Genomic DNA, 22,105 nt, shown 5'->3' with positions numbered 1-22,105 from the left:
GAGCCGGGCGACTGCGGGGCCGCGACCGGGCCGCGGCAGGGCCCCGGGCTGGGCCGCCCGCCGGCGGGAGGGAGGGGGCCGGCCTTCGGGGGTCCCCCCGCCGCCAAACACGGGCGCTGCGGGTGGGACGGAACGGCTGCGGGGGGCTCGGGGCGGTGGGACCACAGCACAGCGCGGAGACCGGCCGTGCGGGGGGCCTGGCCCGCTCCCGGACAGGAGGGCGAAGGCCGTGCGGCTCTGCCTGCCCCTTCGCCACGCACAGCGGTCTGCCACTCTTCTTCTTTTCCCTTTTTTCCCTCGGACAGATGGAGCAGGAGGAAACCCCTGAGTAAACAGCAGGCCCCCGGCTCTCTCCAGGGCGTGGAAACGCCCAGAGCTGGACAACTGCGGAGGTGACCAGGCAGCAGCCCGCGGTGCCCGCAGGCTGCGGCTGCGGTGCCGGTGCCCGAGCAGCGGAGCCACCAGCTGCGGGGCTTCGGTCTCTCGGAGAGGAGAGCTTTCACCCAGAGCCTCACCTGACACCAGCGCAGTCTGCTGGCCACGGCTGTCTCTGGTTCAAAACAGAAGTGCAGTGCTTCTCTGTATTAACGGTTTGAAGTTGTCTTTCGCAAACAACAAACCTTTTTTTTTTTTAAACCTCATTTTTTTGGCAAGTTTGGAAGCGTTTTTTTCCAGAAACTTTCCATAGACAGTTCAAGCCAGCATGGAAAATTTTATCCCAGTCTTTATACGCTGGTCTTGACAGCAGAAACTGTAGATGTGGGGAGTGTCCGAAACCATCTTTACTAGAAGCCATCTCACTAGCCCTGCTGGGGTGACTGCAGCCACGGGCCATCGCACAAACATCTGTGAGAGCTGGTACCGCAGTTAAATAGCTGAGTGGTGATGTGGAATATTTCATTTCACTTCTTAGAAGAGTATGGGTGGGCCAGGACTCATCTCGCCTACCTTTCGGCAGCCCAGGTAAGATGCCCAGTTAGGACCACCCCCCAAAGCTCTTTTCTGAGCAGTGTCCCTCATTTTTTTCACCTGTCTCTAGAAATGTTTCACTGCAGGTGCAAGGCTGCACAAGAGTCTTGGTTTTCTTCATTAATTTCCACAGGCTCTTTATGAGAAGTGTACAGAAGATGGGCATAGACTACTTTCTGAAGACCTTTCGGGCGAGAAACAGGCATCTCCTGCTTAACTTGCTAAAGATCCAGACTGCCCTCCAGAAGTAACTGCCCGTTGAGTACAGAGGGAGCGCAAGAAGAATATTGTCACTAAGAAGCTTCACTTATCTTTGTAAGGCCCATGAAATAGTGCATCGTTTATGGTACACAGAGATAAGTAATAGAGACTAAACCATGTGAATTTATGTATTTAAATGTTTATGTGTGTATCATCAGTACAATCCATCCAAGGGGCATATGAGAGCCTAGGCATACTCACCATAAGAAATACAGTAGAATAAGTGTTCTAAGGTTCTACTAAGTAAAGCTACTCAAGCTGGTGGCAGTTACAACACTGCCACCAGCAGAAAACTTGGATGATTACTTCCATTTTACAAATGGGTTAAATTCAACCACAGATTCAGCTCAGTCGAAATAACACATAACAGCTACATCAGCTGGGATTTCAGGAGTCCTAGCCCTTTGCTTCACAGTCCAGAGACTTTTCTCTAAAGGGAATATAGACCTTACAGACAGGGAATTCTGTAAAATGAACAAAACAACAAACAAACTCAAAAAACAGCTGACTGCCATAGAATCCCTACCTTCAGACATGACTGTAATACATCACATTCAGGGAGATTAAAAACATGGACAAATTTCTCACCTTTTCTACACTAAAAAATTGAGGTGGCGTGTATTGCATATTCATTGCTAGCAGCTGCAGAATTTTGCACAAAGCAGCAGCCGCATAATGAACCTATGCATGGTAGAACAGTTAAAATTACAATCTGACATTGTTTTTTAAAAGTAACCCATTAAAATAATACCCTACATCTTTGCAAAGATGAAAGGCACCCAAGGTACACCTCTGAGTCGCTTCTTCACTGTTAATGACTCCAGTGGTTTTTTTCTTGAAAACGATGGATATTGCTTAATGTTTTGTTACCTTAGGGCTGCAGATCTCTGCTCACGTATCTGCACGTAGCACCTTGCTAATGCCTGGGAAATGTGAGGCCAAGATAATGCGTATCGCAAAACTTTGTCGCTTAGCAAATGCAGTTTCATTTTTCTCTAAGAGCAAATTAGCACCGTATAGTTCAACATCTCTAGCCTGCAAGTCATTAACACAGAAGATGTTTCAGGCACATTGTAGCACTGGAAGACTTTGCAAGGCCTGTCAGTACGCTATTCAAACAGTTACTGAATGCATGAATTTGGGATTGTTGGAATCTGAGGGGGAGGCGGCTGCATCTCTTTCATATACTAACACGATCTGAGAGGAGAGAGGTTCCTTGGCTGCTATAAACTAGCATTTTCAGCTCTGAGAGTGGTCTCCCTGACACAGTTTATAGCTGAAGCCATACAGGTTTTTTTGTTCCTACATCCAACGGATAATAAAGGATGGAAAGTTACTGCATGCTTTTATCTCGGAAATATAATGAACAGAAATATCACCCCTACGAGAGTTTTGCTTACACTGCTGTTGTCACAGTAGCCCGAGCAACAGCTGACTGTCCAGGTTTTTCTCAGCAACTTCTGATTTTGATTCTCTGAATTGCCAAGACCACCAGCTGCAGTAACCAGTGGACAACGGGAGCTGTAAATAAGGTGCAGACGCCCATTTCCTCATAGAAGGAAACCATCCATCACCGTGCAGAAGAAATTGAATGGGATCACCCCAGAAGTAGTGGTTATCTTACTTCTTGGCTGAAAGTCCCTCTGGCAGGCCACCCACTAGTACTCAGTAATAAAAACCTGTATTTAACAGCTCAGTTTTATATGAATAGTCAGTTTGACCCCATCCAGGTAAGCATAAGATAATTTGGTGAAATCTGCCCCCGTGATACAGATTTTGGCGCACTGGTAAGCTCGGGGTGCACTACACTGCCCCATGTCATAGCAGCAATGGCCGATGCTCTGGGATGGACTCCCGGACAGGGACTTTCCCTCAGCGTTACAACCACCTCTTTTTAGCATATGCCTGCAGCACCGTGCTGGAAAAGGCTCAAGTCTTTTCTTGTAAAACTGACCTAAGGACTTAATTCTTTTAAGTGGCTACGCTTTGCCCACACCAGAGGGCAGTACCTTCACTTCGCTAGAGGTAAAAAGAAACTCACTTTGAGGTAGTGGGACACTTGCGTCGCGAAAGAGCTCCCACTTTGGTCCATGCCCACTCGAACACCTACAGTTGGAAGACCGAGTATTTTGCCCAGGTGTACCCATAGTAAGACTTGTCTGGGTGGACTCTGATGCAATAACCATCACACACCTAAGCAAAGTTACACAGCTATCTCAGACTGGCAGCTCAGTTTGGTTTTTTTTTTAAAGCTGCCTAAAATTTTTCAGAAAGTGTTTTAAAATAAGAAGTGACAAGAGTTTATGGAAGTATATTTCAGGATTTTACTGCAAACCAATGGGTTTGGTCACAAAAAAATATGATACATATAACCATGTTAATTACATTACATTACAATGATGGTATACATTACAAGTAAGTCTGTAAGTTTAAATATACATATAGAGTTACAACTGAATATACAGATCTTTTTTACAATACATACAATCAGGAATGAAAAACTCCCAAACCCCAAAACCATAAATAATGCCCATTTTACAGATGACATCTTTTAAACTAAAAAAGAAAAAAAGAAAAAAAGAAAAAAGAAAATGAAGAAACCAACAGCTTTGACCGACTGCAGCTGGGGCATTTTGGTCCATAAAAACCCTTTCTAAAAATAGAAATCTTTTTTCATAGCAGCAATGCTTTCTTCAAGCATTTGGATACAAGTAATTGTGAGCCCATTTCAATAATTTGAGTTGACTGTATAGATTTACAAAAGAAATTTCAAAATTACACTTAATTTATCTTCCAAATATGGAAGAAAGAAACAATGCCCCACATTGTGGTATCCTGCAAGTGTCACACTGATGCTTTAAACTAAGTCCATCTGTAGCACGCAGACCACACGCATACCATTTGTTCACATAGTAAACCCACATAAATGAACTGAGAAACACACTCTGCAACGGGGAAAGCTTTGGAGCTCACAAGATCTCATCAGAAAAAGGCACATTTCATAAAATCCTTATCACATTCAGACAGATCTTCAGGCAAGGCTTTTCGGAGCACGGTTTCAAAACAGCTCGTTCTTACTCCTACGACCTGCCGTAGCGGTCTATGGCAGCAGTCACTCTTGTTTTTCTTTCCCAAGGAGACAGCACCACTTTGGGGGAAGAACGAATGCAAATGAAAAGCCTGTAGAGATCATCTAGAGAGTGATGTGCTCTTCAGAAAAGCTTCCAGCGAACAGTGTAGTTGAAATTAAGGCTGCAAAGCTGCCATGGTGGAAATGTGCAAATTTTCTTTCAAGATGACTGGTCAACTGGCAGTTCCACCAGAAGGCCAAACAAAAATAAAAACAACAGTTATTATTATAAAAAAAAAGAAAGAAAAATGTTCACAAGAAAGAGTCCATGGGTGGGGCATACGAGAAGCCCAAAAAAGCCTCAGCAGCTTCTTTGACGCTGGCGGTGATGAGGATGCTGTCCGGGGACTGGCCGATGGAGTTGGGGACTGGCTCATCTGTAAACTCCGGATCAAAGTGTCGCAGGTCACTGGGGCCACTCTGTGGAAAGGGCAGAAAAGGAGAGACACATTTACATCCAGGTGTTTCGTGACTGCACAGTTCAATTCAAAAGGGGGACAAGCACCCTTGTGCGGAGACTCACAGTGTTACCACCTCGGGCCCGCTGTTTTAACAGCCTTTGCCAGTTTTAGTTTGACCTTTATTTTTTTGTATCCTGCTGCATACTGTCTCACTAAAAACAAGATGATTCCATTTAATACGCTACCCTCCAACTAAGCCCATGCAACAAAAGCCAAAGGCAAATGTGCCACTCTGCCATGCAGCAGCTTCCAGGGGAGGACTTTTATCTCTGGGCCAGTTACTAAGTTTAGTTCAGAAAATGCTCAGAAAGTGAGGGAGAACAACCTCCACAATCAGATCCCTCTCTTTAGACGTTAGTATGTGACAAGCCAAATGTAACTCTGCCCTTGGCAAGCTACTTGCTTTCTACACCCTACCTTCCCCTTTGGTAAAACGGGGATGCTGGAGATTATTTGAAAATAGCCACGCAGATGAAGCATTTGTGAGAGGCCAAAAAACCCAGCTAAATTTAGACTGTCTATCAGCAAAAAGCCAACTACTGCTTATTTTTAACCTTGCCTGGACAGCCACAAGGGAAGGAAAAGCTGTGTTCCCCCAACACAGCCATCCAGCCCACAAAGACAAGGGGGGGAAAAGACACTCCCCATACATTCTATAATTAGAAGTGATACGTACCACATTTGGGTTAAAAGGGGGTGTAATCTTCTTATTAATGAGATCATCCCAGTTAATTGGGGAGAAGAAGATGTGATTCTTAATCTCCATCTGTTGCAGAGAGAAAAATAGATTAATTCAGACCCAAGCTAATGTAAGCAGGATGGCCTACTCATCCTCCTGTGCTGCCTACAAGCAATGGCCAGTTTGCACTTACAAAGTCCTCCTTGGCACCAAGCCTCTTTGTCCTATCCTTCTGCAAGAGCCCTTCCAGGAGATGTCTAGCCGAGTTGGTGATATTTGGCTTCAGCTGCAGGGGTTTGTTCAAGATGTTGTCGTACATTTCTGCCGTGTTCCTGCTGTAGAAGGGCGGCTGTGGGAAGGGCAAAGGAGAGACCCAGGTTAACGAGGCTGACAGGCGAGCACGGCATTTCTTACAGGGAAACGACAAGTACCCTAGTCTGATCTGCCATGAAGGATTTGCTTACCAAGCCATAAAGCATCTCATACAGGACTGCTCCAAGGCACCACCAGTCCACAGTCCGGTCATAGGGCTGCTTATGAAGAACTTCAGGAGCAAGATACTGTGCGAGACAAGCAAAGAGAGCCGCGTGAGCCAAAGGGATCTTTATAATAAGGAAAGCCTCCCCATTCTTGAATGAAAGCAGCTTACTGAATCCCAGCAATGCCTAAGCTACCAGAAAGCTGCAAGCTCTTTATACATGGAGACGGCTCAAGAGCTGTTCTCTCCTGCTCAATGAGCTATACGTGTCCTACACGTCCTCACTGCCAGCCTGCTATTACAAGACCCGTAATACCCCCTTGCTTGTCTAACCAGCCATAAATATACACTGCTGCTGTGCAAGGTGGGGGGCTGAAGGTTGGCCGTACCTCTGGCGTGCCGCAGAAGGTGGAGGTTGTCCCGTTGTGCTCTATGTTTTCTTTGCAGAGTCCAAAGTCAGTCAAGACAATGTGCCCCTGCGAATCAAGCAGGATATTCTCTGGCTTCAAGTCGCTGTAGGAAGAGATGAAAGAAGACAAGCATTCGTTAGAGGAGCTACAGTGAGAACATTTTAGGTGCAATTGTTTACAGAACTTCACTAAGTCACGAAAAATAATTAAAAGCAAATCTGAGCTGATACTGAGATTATTTTTTCAATGCTGATTCAACAAAGCATGGGGTTTTTTTCAGCCCGACAAACTGAACAAGGTTGCTTACCGATAAACGATGTTCAGGGAGTGCAGGTAGCCCAGCGCACTGGCGATTTCAGCAGCATAAAATCGGGCTCTTGGCTCCAGGAAGCAACGCTCCCTCTGGAGATGGTAAAACAACTGCAGGAGACAGAGAGAACAAAGTTGTGTAAGCGGCGCCAAAGCCTGTTAACAATGCACTTAATTAGACTCAATATATATAGCGAGGGAGAACAATAGCAGGAAATGGCCTAATGATCCTTTGGTAGTTCAAAACTTGGCAGGCTGGAAACATTCAATCTAGTAACTTTTCCCCCGTGACCTTTCCCCTTGCAACTCTTTTTTTATTTCAACGGAAGGGTGAAAAAGTCTACCCTACCACTGTGCACATGACAGGAAATACTATTCCATTTTCTTACTGCTTACCTCTCCGCCATTGATGTAGTCCAGGACAAAATACAATTTGTCTGCAGTTTGGAAGGAAAAGTGAAGCCCGACCAGGAAGGGGTGTTTCACATTTTTCAGCAGGACATTGCGCTCTGACATGATATGCTTCTCCTAAAAGCATCAGAAATCATCAATGTTTAGTACGCTTGCTTAGCAGTAGCGGTAAAAATATATTTGACAGACATCGCAATGGCAGTATGAAGAAGCAGCTTACCTCCTTCTTCTTCAGGATTGCTTTTTTCTGCAGGACTTTAACAGCATAAAACTGCTCTTCTGCCTTATGCCGTGCAAGGAGAACCTGGAAGAGGGGAAAATCCCAGAACTGAGCAACACTGAAATACAGAACAACTTGTAAACACAGCTGGAAATGATCCCTTAGGTTAACTGCTGAGCACTACCACATCCCTCCGGTTCGATGTGCGAGCCCTTTGCTAGAAATGCCTAACGCTGTTACCACTCTCGCAGACAAATGTGTATCAAAGCTTTACGTCTCGTTCCCTCCCCCTCCAAAAGCGAAGCGTATATTCTTCCCGAAACCACTGCCTCCGCACTCCCTGGCTCTTCTGTGACTCTTTCACAGGCAGCACCCTGCTTCCTCTTCCCGCAGCTACGCAGGGAGCCAGGCGCTGGGCAGCTGCCAGGCACTGGGCAGCGGGGCACGCTCGGGTCTAGTTTAAATGATCACCATTTACGAGAGCCAGTACAAACCCGACCCTCGGGCATTACACACAAGACCTGAAGACTAAATAAATTACAGCAAAAAAGTTAGATTTACCTTCCCAAAACTGCCTTTTCCAATCACTTTTAAGAAATGAAAGTCTGATGGTTTGGCATGTGGATTGGATGATGGACCAAGATTGATCTGCTGTGAAGGACTGGGCTAGAAAAATAAACAGACAGAAACCAGATTTATTACAACAGCTTGGTAGTGAGAGTCTCAACAAGGTCTCTTTCTTAAAGTGAACTTGTGACCTCAAAAGTGAAGATTAGCATTCCTCTTATCACTAAAAACTTCATCTTGACCTCTGCCAGATATTTTAAATTACTAGGTACTGCCTAAGAAGAGTATAACAGCCATGGTTTACTTAAAAAGCTCTTGTTGAGGTCTTAGCCACATTCCATAATAAAGTAATGATCAGTAAAGCTTATTTTTTAAATTTTTCCTCCATGTCAGCAGAAAGTTTCAGCCTAACTTGATAACTCTTTTCCCCAGTCACACCAGCGTGCTATGAGCTGAACTAAAGTAACACTCACGATGCTAATTTTGCTACGCTTCTATTACTGGCTGATGCGATGTTCTAAACACGCCTCTAAGTAAAATCTACTTACCGGAGGAGAAGGATTAGCATTCATAAGTTCAGGCTCTTGAGGCTGGGAGATTTTCAAAATAGACTGAACTTCAGGGCTGCAAGGAAGAGAGCACGCACGATGAGCAGGGCTACCAGAAGCACCAGGCAGATGGTTCCGCCAGAGGGCACGCACGCATCGCGAAAGACGGGTTTTGGTTTGGGCTATCACAGGAGGCAACCGAAACAATCTGTTCGGCTTAAGGAGTAAAATTAATCCACGGAAAGTAAATCCCGCCGCAAAAAGAAATGCGTTTATACTGTAAGTACAGTTCAAGATAGGGATGGGGCTCTGGAAATCCTATCCAACTGATTCCTCCCAAACCCAGCTCACGAAGGTTTGTTGCCAAGTGAGTAATACCTCAAGAACATCAATTAACTGTTCCGTAACAGTCATGCCAGAAGTATTACAGTAAGCAAACGTGGGGTTTTTTTTAACTAAATCTCGCAAGACGTAGCGATATTTGTGACCGAAATTTCTGATACTTACTGTTTGCATGCATAGGAGTTGGTGGCTATCTTCTGAATGAAGTCGTTTAGCCCCATTCTTCTCTGCTTCATGAAAGCTATAAAGGACAGGGAAAGGAGAAATAAAATCGGTAAGTCACCCCGCGAGGAAAAAAAAAAAAAAAATCACAGAATCACAGCCCCCCAACCCCCGAGCATCCTCGGAGAAGCCCCCCGTCCGCTCACCGATGAGGATGGCCACCATCCCCCTCATCTTCGAGTAGGTCAAGGTGGGACCCGACGCCTCGGCTGCTTTCACGGTCATTTGGAAGCAGCGGGGTAAAGGAAGGGGGGATGAGGGAAATAAATAAGCAGCGAACGATACCCCCAGCTCCCAGCACCGCACTGGCTCGGCGAAGAACACGACGGCGCTTAAGTGGCGGCGGTGATGGGCGGCACCGGGGCGGGGCGGCGACGGTCGCCCTCCCCCCCCCCCCCCGACGTCCTCCGAGGACGGTCGGGGGGGGGGGGGGGGGGGAGGACGACCGTCGCCGCCTTTGCCACCACTCTACCCTAGACGCAACCCCCCCGGGACCCCCACCCCCAGCATCCCTGAGCAAACGCATCAACGCCCCCCCCCCTTTTTTTTTCTATTTTGCACCCCAAACTCCCTTAGCTCCCTCTCTCCTTGCCCCCCCCTTCTTTTCCGGTTATATAAAGTTGAAATCTGGCTCTGTCCTGGACGAGCACCTCTTCCTAAAGTCTGTGTGTCCCATGTGTGTCCCCCCCCCCCGCCGCAGCCCGCGTCCGCTACCGGGCCCCGGGTGAGCGGCGATAAGGGACGTTGACGTTTCCTTGAGGGAGCCGTAGTGACTCAGGAGAACAAGATTTCCTGCCCGGTTTTCAATTAAAACAAATAAATGTCCCTTCTGTGCACTGCCCTGATCCCGGCTGGGACATTACCGAAAGGGAAAAGGAAAAGAAAAAAATAAAACAAAACCCAGAAAAGAACACCAAACCCAAACACAACGTCTTTTTTTAACACCAAAAAGGGAAACAAGAGGGGGGAAAAAAAAAATCCAAGTCCCCTGAACTTGGAGTACAGGGCAGAGATCTGCGGCTAGAGAAGGCGGGGAGATGACCGAGGACTCAACAAGTGCAATAAGGGAGAAAATTAAGAAAGCCCAACCAAACCCAAACAGCCCCGCTGAAGGTGAAACGATGCTGCCGCTGCCGGGGGACCCCCGCCCGAGGGTCTCCGGCCGGCACGGCCAAGGCTATCACCGCGCCCCCCCCCCCCCCCCGCCCCCCGATCGCGACCTCTGCGGGGGGTGCCGGGCTCCGGCGGGCTGCGGGCGGCTGGAACTTTCCACCCGACGGGGCGTTCTGCCTTATTCCCGCCGGCGTTTCGCCTCGCCGTCTGCGAGCAGGGCGCTGGGCTCCGGCCAGCGGCTCCAGCTGCAGCGTGCCCCGCTCCTCCCCCCCGCCCGGAGCCCTTTTTCCCTTTTTTTCCCTCCGCACCCGCTGCTGCTGCCTCCCCCGCCACCGCAGCCGGCATCCCCTGGCTGTATCGTCTGCCTCGGGGGGGGGAGGGGAGGGGGGGGTGATGGGGAGCCCCCCAGCACAGCAGCCGCCAAAGGCTGCAGCTCGCCCCGAGCAGCGAGAGGGGTGACCCGGAGCAGAGAGAGGGAGGTGAGCACCGGCCTCCCAGCGCGCTGCGCAGGCTCCACAGCCAGAGAACGGCGAGGGATGCCCGCGGGCTGGGCTCGCCTCCACACCGAGCCGCCGGGTCCCGTCCGGGGGGAGCGGAGAGGCCCTGCCCAGCCCCCCGCCGCGGAGCCGGGGGGGCGAGGGAGCTGGCGCCGGGGGAGGAGGGGGCGACGGGAGGAGGCCCCGCCGCAGCCCGCCCCGGCCGGCAGCCCCCCCGCCGCTGCCCCCTCTCCGCCCGGTGACACCAGCGCCCTCCCCCCCGCTTCTTGCGAGGGCTCCGCCGCCCCCGCCAAGCCACCGGGTCCCTTTTCCCCTGCCCCGGACGTACCCCGCCCGCTGCCCGGCTGCTGGCGCGGTTCTTCCCCGCCGCGGGGAGAGCGAGCGGCGAACCCACCTTTCAGCGACGACTTCTCCTCTTTGCCCCGCATCTCTGCCCGCGCCGAGAGCCCCGGCGGGGCGCGGCGGCGCGGAGGCCGCGGGCGGGCTCTGGGCGTCCCGGCCGGGCGGGCGGCGGGCAGGAGGGCGGCGGCGAGGGCGGCGAGGCCGGCGGCCGCTCCCGCCGACGCGGCTACGGACGCAGGCTGGAGGGCGGCTGACATGCGGGAGCGTTATAAAGTTCGGCACGGGCCGCCCCGCGCACGCTGCCCCGTTGCAACATCGCCCGCCGAATTACTGTCATCCGCGCGCGCGCACACCCGCGCGCCGCCGGCGGGGGGAGGGGAGCCGCGAAGGGGAACGCGTCCCGCCTGTCCGCCCCCCCCCGTACCCCCCCCAGGGCTCCCCGCCAGGGCGGGCGGAGGCGGGGCGGGGGCCGCCCGCCCGCGGAGGGCTGCGGCCGGATAGCGCCGGGGCGGCACCGGCGCCCCGCTCCCACCGGGCACCCAGCGCCTTCCGCCGGCAGCGGCCCGGCTCCGCTCCCCCGCCGCCCGCCGCGGCACGGCACGGCCCGGCCCGGCCCGGCGCCGCGCAGCTCCGGCCGCGCCCCGCCGCGGGAAGCCGCTGTCGCTCCGTCCGTCCGTCCGTCCGTCCGGCACCCACCTGCCGGCGACGGCGGCCGGCCGGGCCCCGGCCCGCTCCACGCCCCGGAGGTGCCGCTCGGCCCGGCGGCGGGCGCTGCGCAGGGCGGGCGTTCTCGGGGTGGCCGGGAGGGATTCCTCCCGAGCGACCGATTACTACCGCTTGTAAGTCACCCGGCGGCTTTCAAGTCGCGAACTGGGTTCTCGGGGGCCCGGGGTTTGGCCTGAAAGCCGAAGTGTGCCGTGGTTGCCGTCCTAAAACTTCTGCCCCCGAGGACAGCGGCAAATCCCTGGGCAGCTGAAACAGGCGGGGGAGGAAAAGGGACGCAGCCATCCATCCCCTTGTTCGAAAGCCAAGCCTGGTGGAAAAGCATCAGACATGGCGAAAATCTCGATGGGTTGCAAGGGTTTGCGTCAAGGATTTGTGTGGTCGGGAGGTTCAGAGCGTGCAGCTAAAAAGTAAATGCAAGGGAAGAATCAAAAACGGTGAGGTTTCACGCTGAGGTTACTTTTCTCCCTCAGACTAAAATTTTGGCAAATTGTCCCAAACTTCTAAATTAATAATTTTTCAAAGCAAAATGAATAAAAATAAAGTAGAAAGTGGACGTTGAACTAAAAAGGAAAAGGAGACTCCACACAAGGAGTATTAAGAGTTACAGATCTCCTTGCCCCGGGGTGCCTGCGCACTAAAAGCACGGATGGGTTCCAGGATGGCTGGACAAATCAATAGGGAGGGGAAAATAAAAGTTTTGACTACAAAGGCGGTGTATCTGACCTGGAACGTTCCTGCACCATAGATTCCTGGGAGCCAGGGCTGTTTTGGGGGGCAAATCACCGAAGAGTCGCCTGTTCTTGCCTCACCCTTAGCAGTGCACTGTTGGCTGGTACAGGTAACCCCGGCTGACCTACGTGGACCTTGGGCCCATACCTTCGTTCTGATAGCCTTGTGTTGCGCTTGTGAGTGGCACGATACTGCGTTTGTAGTCACAGAGGTTAACCAGCTCACAAAACCCCAGGAACTGCTGCTTACTGGCAAGAAGAAAGAGAACTGATTTGATTTGTGACCTGCTGTAAAGCGTTTGACCCCGCCAGATATCTGCGTTCGGTGTGAAGATAGCACTGGGTAGCACCAGGTGCTCACTGAGCTCTTCACTGTGCCAGTGCCCAAACCAGGGCCTCACTGCCGGGCTGTGAGAAGTGCAGAAGGACACGGACTCTGCTGGAACCATGGCTGACCTAGGCATAAGGGCAGGGCTGGCACGACATGCTGGCTCACCCATGTGGGTAACCCCAGGGTCCTGCTGACATGGAGATCAGGACATGCCCAATGAGAAGCCAGGAGGGGTGCGATTCGATTTGTCTTAAAGAGTGAACACGCGCACATCCACACGCATGTCGCTGGTGTGGGCCTGTGTTGGCCAGTGCAGTTCACAGCATGTTCAGCAGTAGCTGGACTGTGGAAAGTCATCTCCCTAGAGGAGTCTCACTCTTTGGAGGGTGTCTGCATCTGCGGCGGACTGACAGATGTCACTTCTGCCTGACAGTTTTTGTGAGGCGCATGGAAACTATTCCCTCTTGCCCTTTGGGAAGGTCACAGAACCACAGAATCACACAGAATTACAGAATGTTGGGGGTTGGAAGGGACCTCTGGGGGTCATCTAGTCCAACCCCCCTGCCAAAGCAGGGTCACCTAGAGCAGGCTGCACAGGACCTTGTCCAGGCAGAGCTTGAATATCTCCAGAGAAGGAGACTCCACAACCTCCCTGGGCAGCCTGTTCCAGTGCTCCGTCACCCTCAGAGGGAAGAAGTTCTTCCTCATGTTCAGACGGAACTTCCTGTGCTTCAGTTTGTGCCCATTGCCCCTTGTCCTGTCAGTGGGCACCACTGAAAAGAGTCTGGCCAAGGTCAGAGGCGTCAGCATCGCACGCGGTAAACGGAATCTGTGAGCTCTCTTCTTCTCAGTCTGTTCTGGTCCTCACTGTCCACTGTGGAGGAAGATTTAGGAATGTAATTCGATGCCTCCATCCTTCAGGAATTAGATTCACTGATAGCTTCTGAACTTCAGTTTGGCAGTGAATTCAATGCTGAATGAATGATTTCCTGCTTACCTATCGTGCTGAATCAAGACCTTAGGATGCAGCAGGCTGAACCGTTCCTAGAATTACTTGGCTGACTCTGGAAGGAAGCTTCCCCAAATTCTGCAAATATTTTCAGCAGTATTTGGCTTTGGGTTAATTAAATAAAGATGGAATTCAAGCCGTGGACTGCAGGGATGACATGGCCCTCAAACACAAAAGCTGACGGCGCTCCTAACAGTGTCTGTTTTCTGAAGCAAAATCTCAAAAGCTTTTCTTTTCCTCCCATAAATCCCTAACAAACAAGTTCTTCTCTCTGACCTTCTAATGAAGTGTCATGTGCAACAGCCAAAACTTTCAGTCAGGACCTTCAGGCTTCCCACACAGAAGATGTCTACAAGTAGCAGCAGATAGATAAGAAACTGAATAACAGCTTGAATAGCAGCCCCAACAGAGATTTCAGATCAGGAGCTTTCAAATGCTGTCAACAGGTCTGCTAGACCTTGTTCTGAGAGGTTTATGGACTGAAGGCCCTGTTGGTCTGGAAGCATCTGACTGATTTCAGTGTCATATTTTGCCAAACACGAATTTGGAACATCTTTTATTTCCCTTTTCTGACGCTTGCGGAGCAGGTTTACTGCATTGTCAATAAGCGGCTTTAGTGCCACGGGATTACGCTCACAGGATCACAGAGTGATGCAGGGCTGTACTGAGAAAAGAGTAATTCCCGTCCTTGTAGAAAGCAGTGGAAAATTACAGCATCCTTTAGATGCACTGACCTCTAGCTAAAACAGCTGATAAACGATGGCCCTAACTTCCATTCGAAATCCAGCGCACCGATCTAACAACGGAGTTGTTGTCACTGAGGCTTTATGAGCAGACGTTGCAGGTATTTCAGCCCATAGCAGTCAGAGAGGGGTGGCTGCAGAAGCAGCACGTTTGTGTGGCGTGCTCTGAGTGTGCCCCCCCCCGATTAGTGTAAGTCCTTGCAATATTGTGTAGCCTCTTTCGCTTACAGTCCTCATAAAACCAAGTTGGGTGACAGATACTTGAATGCATTTTTGTTGTTATGAACTTAAAATAGGGTGCTGTCACTGCACACGGTCTGGTCTGATCAGGACTAAATAACGCTACTGTGGTAAGGGAGGTGAAAACAGAAGATGGAAAAGTGATAGAAAAAGGCTCGTGAGGAAAATAAAGATTTTTAGTGATACTATGAATTCGGTCTGCTCGTCTCCTTTGGTCACAAGGCAGCCCAATGTGAGGAGCTGGTATGTGCTCCGCAATGAAAAGTGTAAGCATGCACTGTCTGCTGCCTCTGGCACTCAGATTTCCCCTCCAAAACTTTGGCTTTTGAAGGATAAGAGCAGAGATGGATGTAGGCATTTTCTATCAAGGACACAATCTGAACAAGTTTCCCTGTACCTCTCGTTTAAACGTATGTGCTGAAATACAAATGATAGCTGCTCTAACCTAGCTATCAGGTCATCTCTCTTTCCCTTATCTCTTCATCTCGTGTTTCACGAGGTGTTTGCTACCGTGATCTCTCAATGCCTTTTATGTGTACACAGAACCCTCATCATCACCATTGTAGTGCATTATCTTAAAAGAAAGATCTCTTTAACCCTGCAAGCCCTCCGGCAACCTTGGAGTTAAGGCACCAAATGCTGTAAATAGTGAGCAAATTAGTCAAAGAGAGGAATTTTTGCTAGAGAGAAGTTCAGCTGGCTGCTAACTCAACACAGCAACACGGATTCTCGGAGACGAATTGGATATGAAAGCAGAGGCCTGCGAAAGGGAGGCTCGCACTGTCAGGTCTTCATGCTTTTCCCCTTGCTGATACCACCGTGCCTCTTGCCATTATGTTGACTGCTTTAATGTTCCTTATTATTTCTAGGAGATTTTCTTTCAGGAACTGTAAGGAGCTTCCTGGGCAGAAGGACGCAAAACACACACGCTAAGCAGGGCTTTGTCTATAGGGATTTCTCTCTAGTGATGCGTAATTTTAGGACATGTTTGCCACAGTTATCTGTGTCCATTGCTATCAGTGGAGTTATAACAGTGTTTATGAAGGTAAACTAATTAGTCTAAGCTAGAGGGTGAGGGAAGAAATGTTAATTTTGCCCTAGGTAACGGGTCCAAAATGGAGTCAAAATATTTATGTAATCATTCATAATATATTTACCCTTCTTAAGTTTTGGCATTTGGGTTAGGCATATACTCACCAAAGGTACCCTCCTTGGTCAGAAGAGACAAATGAACACCCTGGAGGCAGCTCAGTGCATCTGAGGCCTGAGTCAGGCAGTGTCTAAGGTTTAGATGAAGGAATTTGGACCTGAAAGCCACAGACAGGTGGAGGCTTTTTTGAAGTACAGGTGATGTTTTTTCTTATTTCTGAAGCTTGACATAGAAAAGATGTGGAATTACTTTAGAGGATCACATTGTCTACATACCCTGAGAGAACTGGTCATTTATTTCCCAATTTATATATATTTACATAAAAAGATCTTAGGGCAAGTTTAAATACCATATGTGATAGGCAGGAATTCCTGACCTGGCTCAGTCCAGTCTAGCTATGGACCTGTAAGAAGACTTTTAACTTTGGTATAATACTCCATAGTGCTCCTCAAGGATCAATTATACATCTTGGCTTCCAGCTAGTAGCCCTGCGTGTCTATCCAACCCCATATTGTGCTGGATAGACAAGACATACCAGCTTTCTTGAAATTAGTTGACATTATCTTGCCTTGCACTGTGCCTGATACCATCTCAGAGAGATCTGAAAGTATTAGTTCTACTTTATAAAAGTGGGAATTAAACCACAGGGTAGACAATGTGTCTCATCTGAGGAAAGTCTGTGGCAGAACGAAAAATTAAATGCAAAGTTAACTTTCTCCCATTCTAATAACTGGATTAAGATTACTTACAGCAATATATATTCCATATCTGCCAACTTCATTCACATATTACATGAGTTGTAAACAGACAACTTGGCATGGCAAGAGCCAGAGCAGGCACTGCAGGCATGTCATGTACCTTGGTGGAATCCTGCCTATATATCTGATATTCCTGTAGCCCTAGTTCCCTTCCCAGCAGGAGCTACCGATCACAGTGAAAAATGTGGGACTTGGAAACACTGACACCTGAAAGGCTGTGACTCAAGAAAGGACTTGAATCCAGATTTGTGGGGAAGGAAGTATAACTGTATCCACACTGAACTGACAACTGGTAGTGTCACCTGCCACTGTCGAGCTTGTTGGAAATGCCAGGGAAGCGCTGTTCCCACAGCACACAATCACCACAAAGAATATTACCGTGAGACAAAGAAGTCGCACAGCTCTTTCACAGGCAGACACAGAAAGAAAAAGCCACAAACTTCAGCAGTATTTCTTTTTTTCACTTCCAGATGCTATTTTCAAACCTGTTCACTCATTCACTGCACTGAAGATCTCTTTGTAGTATTCCAATTAGGTCAAAAATTTTTTAACACCTTAAGCCCTAAAGTGAATTGGCAACCTTTGATATGGGTTTCATTTACTTTGATAGAAGCTGCCTTTTTATTTTTTTTTAAATGCTTTACATGATGCCACAAAGACGAGCTTAACTTCAGGCAGCCGAGCTCACATGTTTTGGCCATAGATTTACTAGACTTCAGGACCAAAAGGAGCTGCTAGAACACCTAGCCTGGCTGTCTGCATAACACAGACTTGCGTCTGCTGCCACGTATGTCAGGTCCAACAACTTCACCTCTGAGGTTTCTTGTCTCTCTGCTTGTTTCTGACTATCTCAAAATGTTCATCCGATTCAAGGATAAGAATCGGGAGGTTCTGACAAGCACAGACACCCACCCATGCATAATCGTGCAGTAGACCGCAGGCTGTGAGTGTGTGACCTTTCCAGCCTTCTGCAAGGGCTTCCTGGCCTCAGTGCACCTGCAGCTGCTCGTCAGCACCTGCACCGTGGGTGTTCCCAGCCCCTGGACCCGCTGCCATGGGCTGGGTGTTCCCAGTCCCTGGACCCCCTGCCATGGGCTGGGTGTTGCCAGCCCCTGGATCCACTGCCATGGGCTGGGTGTTCCCAGCCCCTGGACCCGCTGCCATGGGGTGGGTGTTCCAAGCCCCTGGATCTGCTGGCATGGGCTGGGTGTTCCCAGCCACTGGATCGGCTGCCAGGTCTCCATGTGGGAGCTCCCAGCAGTCAGCCAGGCGATGGGCGCCAGGGCACAGCCTCTGGAGTTGGCACAGCTGAAGCCAGAGGCGGATCTGTGTCCCAGCCCGCTCAGTCAGCGCGCAGGCAAGTCAAACAGTAAGCGTAGTAGCGCTGATCTTACACACACTGGCTGCGCTGTCATTTTAACCTCGTAAAAAAGAGATACAGATTTGGAAGCGTGCCGCGCTCCAAGTAGTTGCTGATATTTCTGTAACGCTTCCCGTCGTAACCTTATAACACTGTGCTTTTTTCAGAAAACGTTTGCATACAGCAGTGAGGAGGAGCAGGTCTCGCGTATTGGATTGCTGGCGAAAGCACTGTCACCGGTACCTAGCTCTCAGCGTGACGCTATTCTCTACACCTGCAGTGAGAAGAATGCAACACTTCTATGCGTAGCTGAATATCAAGCATTGATCTTTCATACAAGACAGGCTTACTAATGCTGTCTAATATTCTTTTCAGAGAAAAACATAATAATAATAATAAAAGAATAAGAGAAAGAGAATCAACTGTCTCCATGTATTTTTAATCGGGCATCAGAAAAATGAACTCCTGGAACTCTGGCAAGTTGCAAACTCATCTCAGTCTGCTGCAATATAGGAAACATTGCTAGGAAGTTCGTGTTTTGTTGACAGTGGCATTCTTCAGAAATACAGGTAGAGTTCCAGGTGAGGAAATTAAAACATAGAAAGGTTAAGGAGCTTTGGTCATTTGCACAGCATAGCACTGAGGACTTCTCTACAGTTATAGGGAATTGTGTTACTAATGGTATTATTCATGATTTTCACTTAGCAATGATTTTCACTTACGCATGTTTTTGCCCAGACTTCTTTAAGCCCTCAAACAGGAAAATACAAAGAGTGACATTTTAAAGAATGAAGAGATGGGGAAGTTGGATGACTTGGGTCATTGTCATATGATAAGCCTGAAATAGAATGAGCATTTTGTAGGGCTTGTGACTTTCAATCCCATGCTCAACTCATTGGACGTATAGCCCACCTCCTACAAGCCAAAACTTGACAACAGTTTTGCTCATTCAGTGGCTGACCTAGACTGGCTGACTCGAAACAGTGGTTGAAATCACAGCTATTAGACTCTGAATCAAAATCAAATGCTGTCTTCTCCCAGTTTCCATGAGGTCTGCAAACACAGCTCAAGTTTCGACCAGTTCCACAATTTTGAGATTCTTAGCACTTCTTACAGAAATGACTTATGGGCAGAAAAGGAGTAGAGAAAGGAAGGCAATTTCTCAGAAAGAAAGAAAATATGTTTCTGCCAGTGTTTGAGATATGAAAATATAAAATACACAATGGGATGCATATGCCAGATTCAGCTGAGTAGTAACACTCTGCACCTGCATAACACTTTTTTGATTCACTTTACCTGCTTCAAAATGGATCATACATGATAGTAAAGTACACTCAGCTTTGTCTGGATATAGCAGTCTGAATTATTTTTTACAGGCCACATTTTTCTCATCTTCAGTATGATGTATACATATATATATTTATCGCTGTGATCGTGTTTTTAATTTAGTACATATTTATTCTAGCTTGTTGAACTTTTCTAATTTGAACAGCATACACAGAACTTATAGCTCTTTCATGCAGTCTCAGGTCCCACTGATGAAAGGTCTCTCAAGCCCCAGAGCATTCACCCTGGTTATTTCAAGTATATTTGTCTTTAGGTGCTGCAACCGCAACTAGTAAACTTCCAAATCACTTTGGCTCTATGAGCTGAGTCACAGAATAAAATAAAAGGACTTCTATTTGTGCATTTGTGCTCACTGGAACATACTTATATGTACTGTAATGACTAATGAACTAGTGAACACATTTGTTAAAGACGGCTTAATAGGAAAATGTGATTTGTTCTTGGGGGGGTGAAGGCTGTTATGATGTTAGAAAGTGTGAGAACCAACATTAATTCATTAATATGATGAGTGTTTTTTCTTTGTACACATTTTTAATCTCAGATGTGGTGTTTTTAAATATTGAAGAATATTATGAGCCTGAGACATCAGGTCCCAGTTTGTTGTATAAGCGTATTTGTGGCTGCCAGGAAAGGAAAAAAACCTCTGAGCGTTTCTGAGTATCTTGTACCTTCCCTTTAACAGTGTCTCTCAAATCCTGTTAATTCAGGGGTTGCTTAGGTTTTTGGAAAAGCATCCATGGACACCACCTTGTACAACACAGCTATAAGTTTTAAATTGACAAACAACTATGATGAAGCTAAGCTTTGAGTTTTCACTCACTTGCCTTTTTCAAGAATGTTTTGAGAATATTATTACTTTTATTGTTGTGTTTCCTTTGCTTGACTGATTACTTAGGAAAAAAATTGAGACTGTTTTTCAGATCACAATCTGATGTTTGATGGACTACCAGTGCTGCCACAAGTTGAGAAATGTCTCTGCATGCTATCTGACACTGACCATCACTGGAGACGAGATCCTGGGCCAAGTGGACCTTTCGCTTGGCCGAAGTGACAATTCAAATGCTCTTAAAGCAATTTAAGGATGCTAAAATGATTAAAAACTCTTTTGTCAATATATTGCAGCTATTGGCTTGTAAAAGGTCCTCTTTCATCACTCCCTATCATTTTCCCGGAAGATCTTTGACTAGATTTCAAAATCACATTTTACGTCGGATTGGCTCTGCAGGAAGAAAAATGGGCTACCAGGCTGCTCGCCCTCATTCATGAGCGTGGCTCAGCGTCCTGACACTTCTGCGGGGCCGGCTTACAAGGAGTGTGGAACTGCTGAGATGCTGAATTCTTTTCATTATACGAAATGTTTAGACTGCTAAGAAAAGGGAAAAAAAAGGAACTGCTGTGGGAGTGCGTGGGGAACTCCGTATAGAAAGAGGAAATATCGTATGACGGAGCAGGAAATGGGTACAAAGCATCTGTTTTGGTAGTATTTTCACTTGTTTTGGGGGCATTTCCATAGCAAACTGGAACCTGGCCCTGCGTGTAGGTATTGCTTCACTCCAGAGCGAGAGGCAGGCACTAACTTGGAGCGGAACACGGCAGCTGTCAGCACGAGCGCACAGCAACACGGCACAGCAGCTGAAGGCAGGTCGCGCGCCACACAACATCCCACTCACGCTGCAGAGTGTCCTACAGCCATTCCGGGCTGCAGGAATCGCAAACAATGCTCTGACATTTATAAAAAGAGAAAGCTATTTTCCAGGTTGTCATTTCTGATGGGAATTGGTACTCTTTTGCTGCCAAAATCTCTGGGATACAGTCACATCTGAGCTACAGAAACTCCAGGGAAGTATGCAAGGCAGTAAGGCGCCAAGACGATGAAAGCCCCTTCTGATCCTGCCTGGCAAGGCACTTCTTTACCATGCACAGATTTGACAGGAGAGAAGTTTAGGCCTCATCTTTCCGTAAACATTGGCTGATCTGGAGTACGCTGCCAACCCCCGTGATGTCAGGGCTGTTTGCTCTTTTGATTTAGTCACATGATTTTATTTTTTTTTCCCCAGAAGCCGAGACCAAAAATATGACAGTTTTTCATGTGTAAGTGAAGTTCTGCTTTAGCATTAGCTCTTGAGCAACTTGTTGTCAGTCTGATCTTTGCAAAGTTGTGGGGAGGATAGTGTACTGCCATCAGTCCAATGAAGTAATTTCTAGAGGAAGTTTGTGTATGGACAATTTATTCATTGCTTTGGAAGATTTCAAATAGCATTTCCAGGAGCACCAATTCAAATTCCAGATTTGGTTCTCCTTATTCTGTCATTCCTTAGTCAGTGGGAGGCAGAGACAAGCTTGGATATGCTGGCGCAAGCGAGTAGCACAGAAAGCTGAGATAAAATTCCTGACAGAGGGTATTTTGGACCTGTCCCTCCAAGGCAGAAATGTAACACTCCTACAGAGTTATAAAGGGACTGAAATAAATGAAAGAGGTATTTCAAGGGCTGCCATGGTAAAGCTTCTGAGCAACATATTCAGTGAGGTGTACAGCGAGGCAATTACTTGGAGAACTCTTTCTGGCATTGGCTTTCTCCTCTCTGGAGAGCAAAACTTGTTGGCTTAAATGATTTCAAACATGACCTATTCACATTTGCTAAGTGAATCACATTAGTCTACATCTATCCTGTATCATAGTGTAACAATAGTGATAGGGCTTAATATTCTGTACTGCTCCCTTGCTCTTCTTTTTCAGCCTTGTTTTAACTTTGT

The 22,105-nt window shown here is 48.2% G+C and overlaps 1 protein-coding gene across 3 annotated transcripts in view; it reads right to left on the bottom strand.

Annotated features, from left to right (window-relative positions):
- Positions 1 to 3,530: 3,530 nt before the first annotated feature.
- SGK1 (serum/glucocorticoid regulated kinase 1) overlaps positions 3,531 to 22,105 on the bottom strand; it is an 81,024-nt gene continuing 62,449 nt past the window's right edge. The window contains exons 1-12 of one of the 3 annotated variants that reach the window (XM_075414004.1): positions 11,012 to 11,231; positions 8,951 to 9,026; positions 8,444 to 8,519; positions 7,890 to 7,994; positions 7,329 to 7,412; positions 7,094 to 7,225; positions 6,696 to 6,808; positions 6,368 to 6,491; positions 5,965 to 6,060; positions 5,694 to 5,849; positions 5,498 to 5,587; positions 3,531 to 4,780 (exon numbers count right to left, since the gene is read on the bottom strand). In XM_075414004.1, the coding sequence (XP_075270119.1) occupies positions 4,613 to 4,780; positions 5,498 to 5,587; positions 5,694 to 5,849; positions 5,965 to 6,060; positions 6,368 to 6,491; positions 6,696 to 6,808; positions 7,094 to 7,225; positions 7,329 to 7,412; positions 7,890 to 7,994; positions 8,444 to 8,519; positions 8,951 to 9,026; positions 11,012 to 11,216 (1,425 nt within the window). In that variant the 5' untranslated portion in view covers positions 11,217 to 11,231 and the 3' untranslated portion in view covers positions 3,531 to 4,612. Of the gene's footprint in view, positions 4,781 to 5,497; positions 5,588 to 5,693; positions 5,850 to 5,964; positions 6,061 to 6,367; positions 6,492 to 6,695; positions 6,809 to 7,093; positions 7,226 to 7,328; positions 7,413 to 7,889; positions 7,995 to 8,443; positions 8,520 to 8,950; positions 9,027 to 9,153; positions 9,338 to 11,011; positions 11,232 to 22,105 lie in introns of those variants that run through there. The other 2 variants (XM_075414006.1, XM_075414003.1) reach the window with 2 other exon arrangements.

This window comes from Opisthocomus hoazin, chromosome 2 (genome assembly GCF_030867145.1).
Source record: "Opisthocomus hoazin isolate bOpiHoa1 chromosome 2, bOpiHoa1.hap1, whole genome shotgun sequence".
Lineage (NCBI taxonomy): Eukaryota > Metazoa > Chordata > Aves > Opisthocomiformes > Opisthocomidae > Opisthocomus > Opisthocomus hoazin.
The sequence above is the reverse complement of the archived record's forward strand: the minus strand, read 5'-3'. Positions and strand labels throughout refer to the sequence as shown.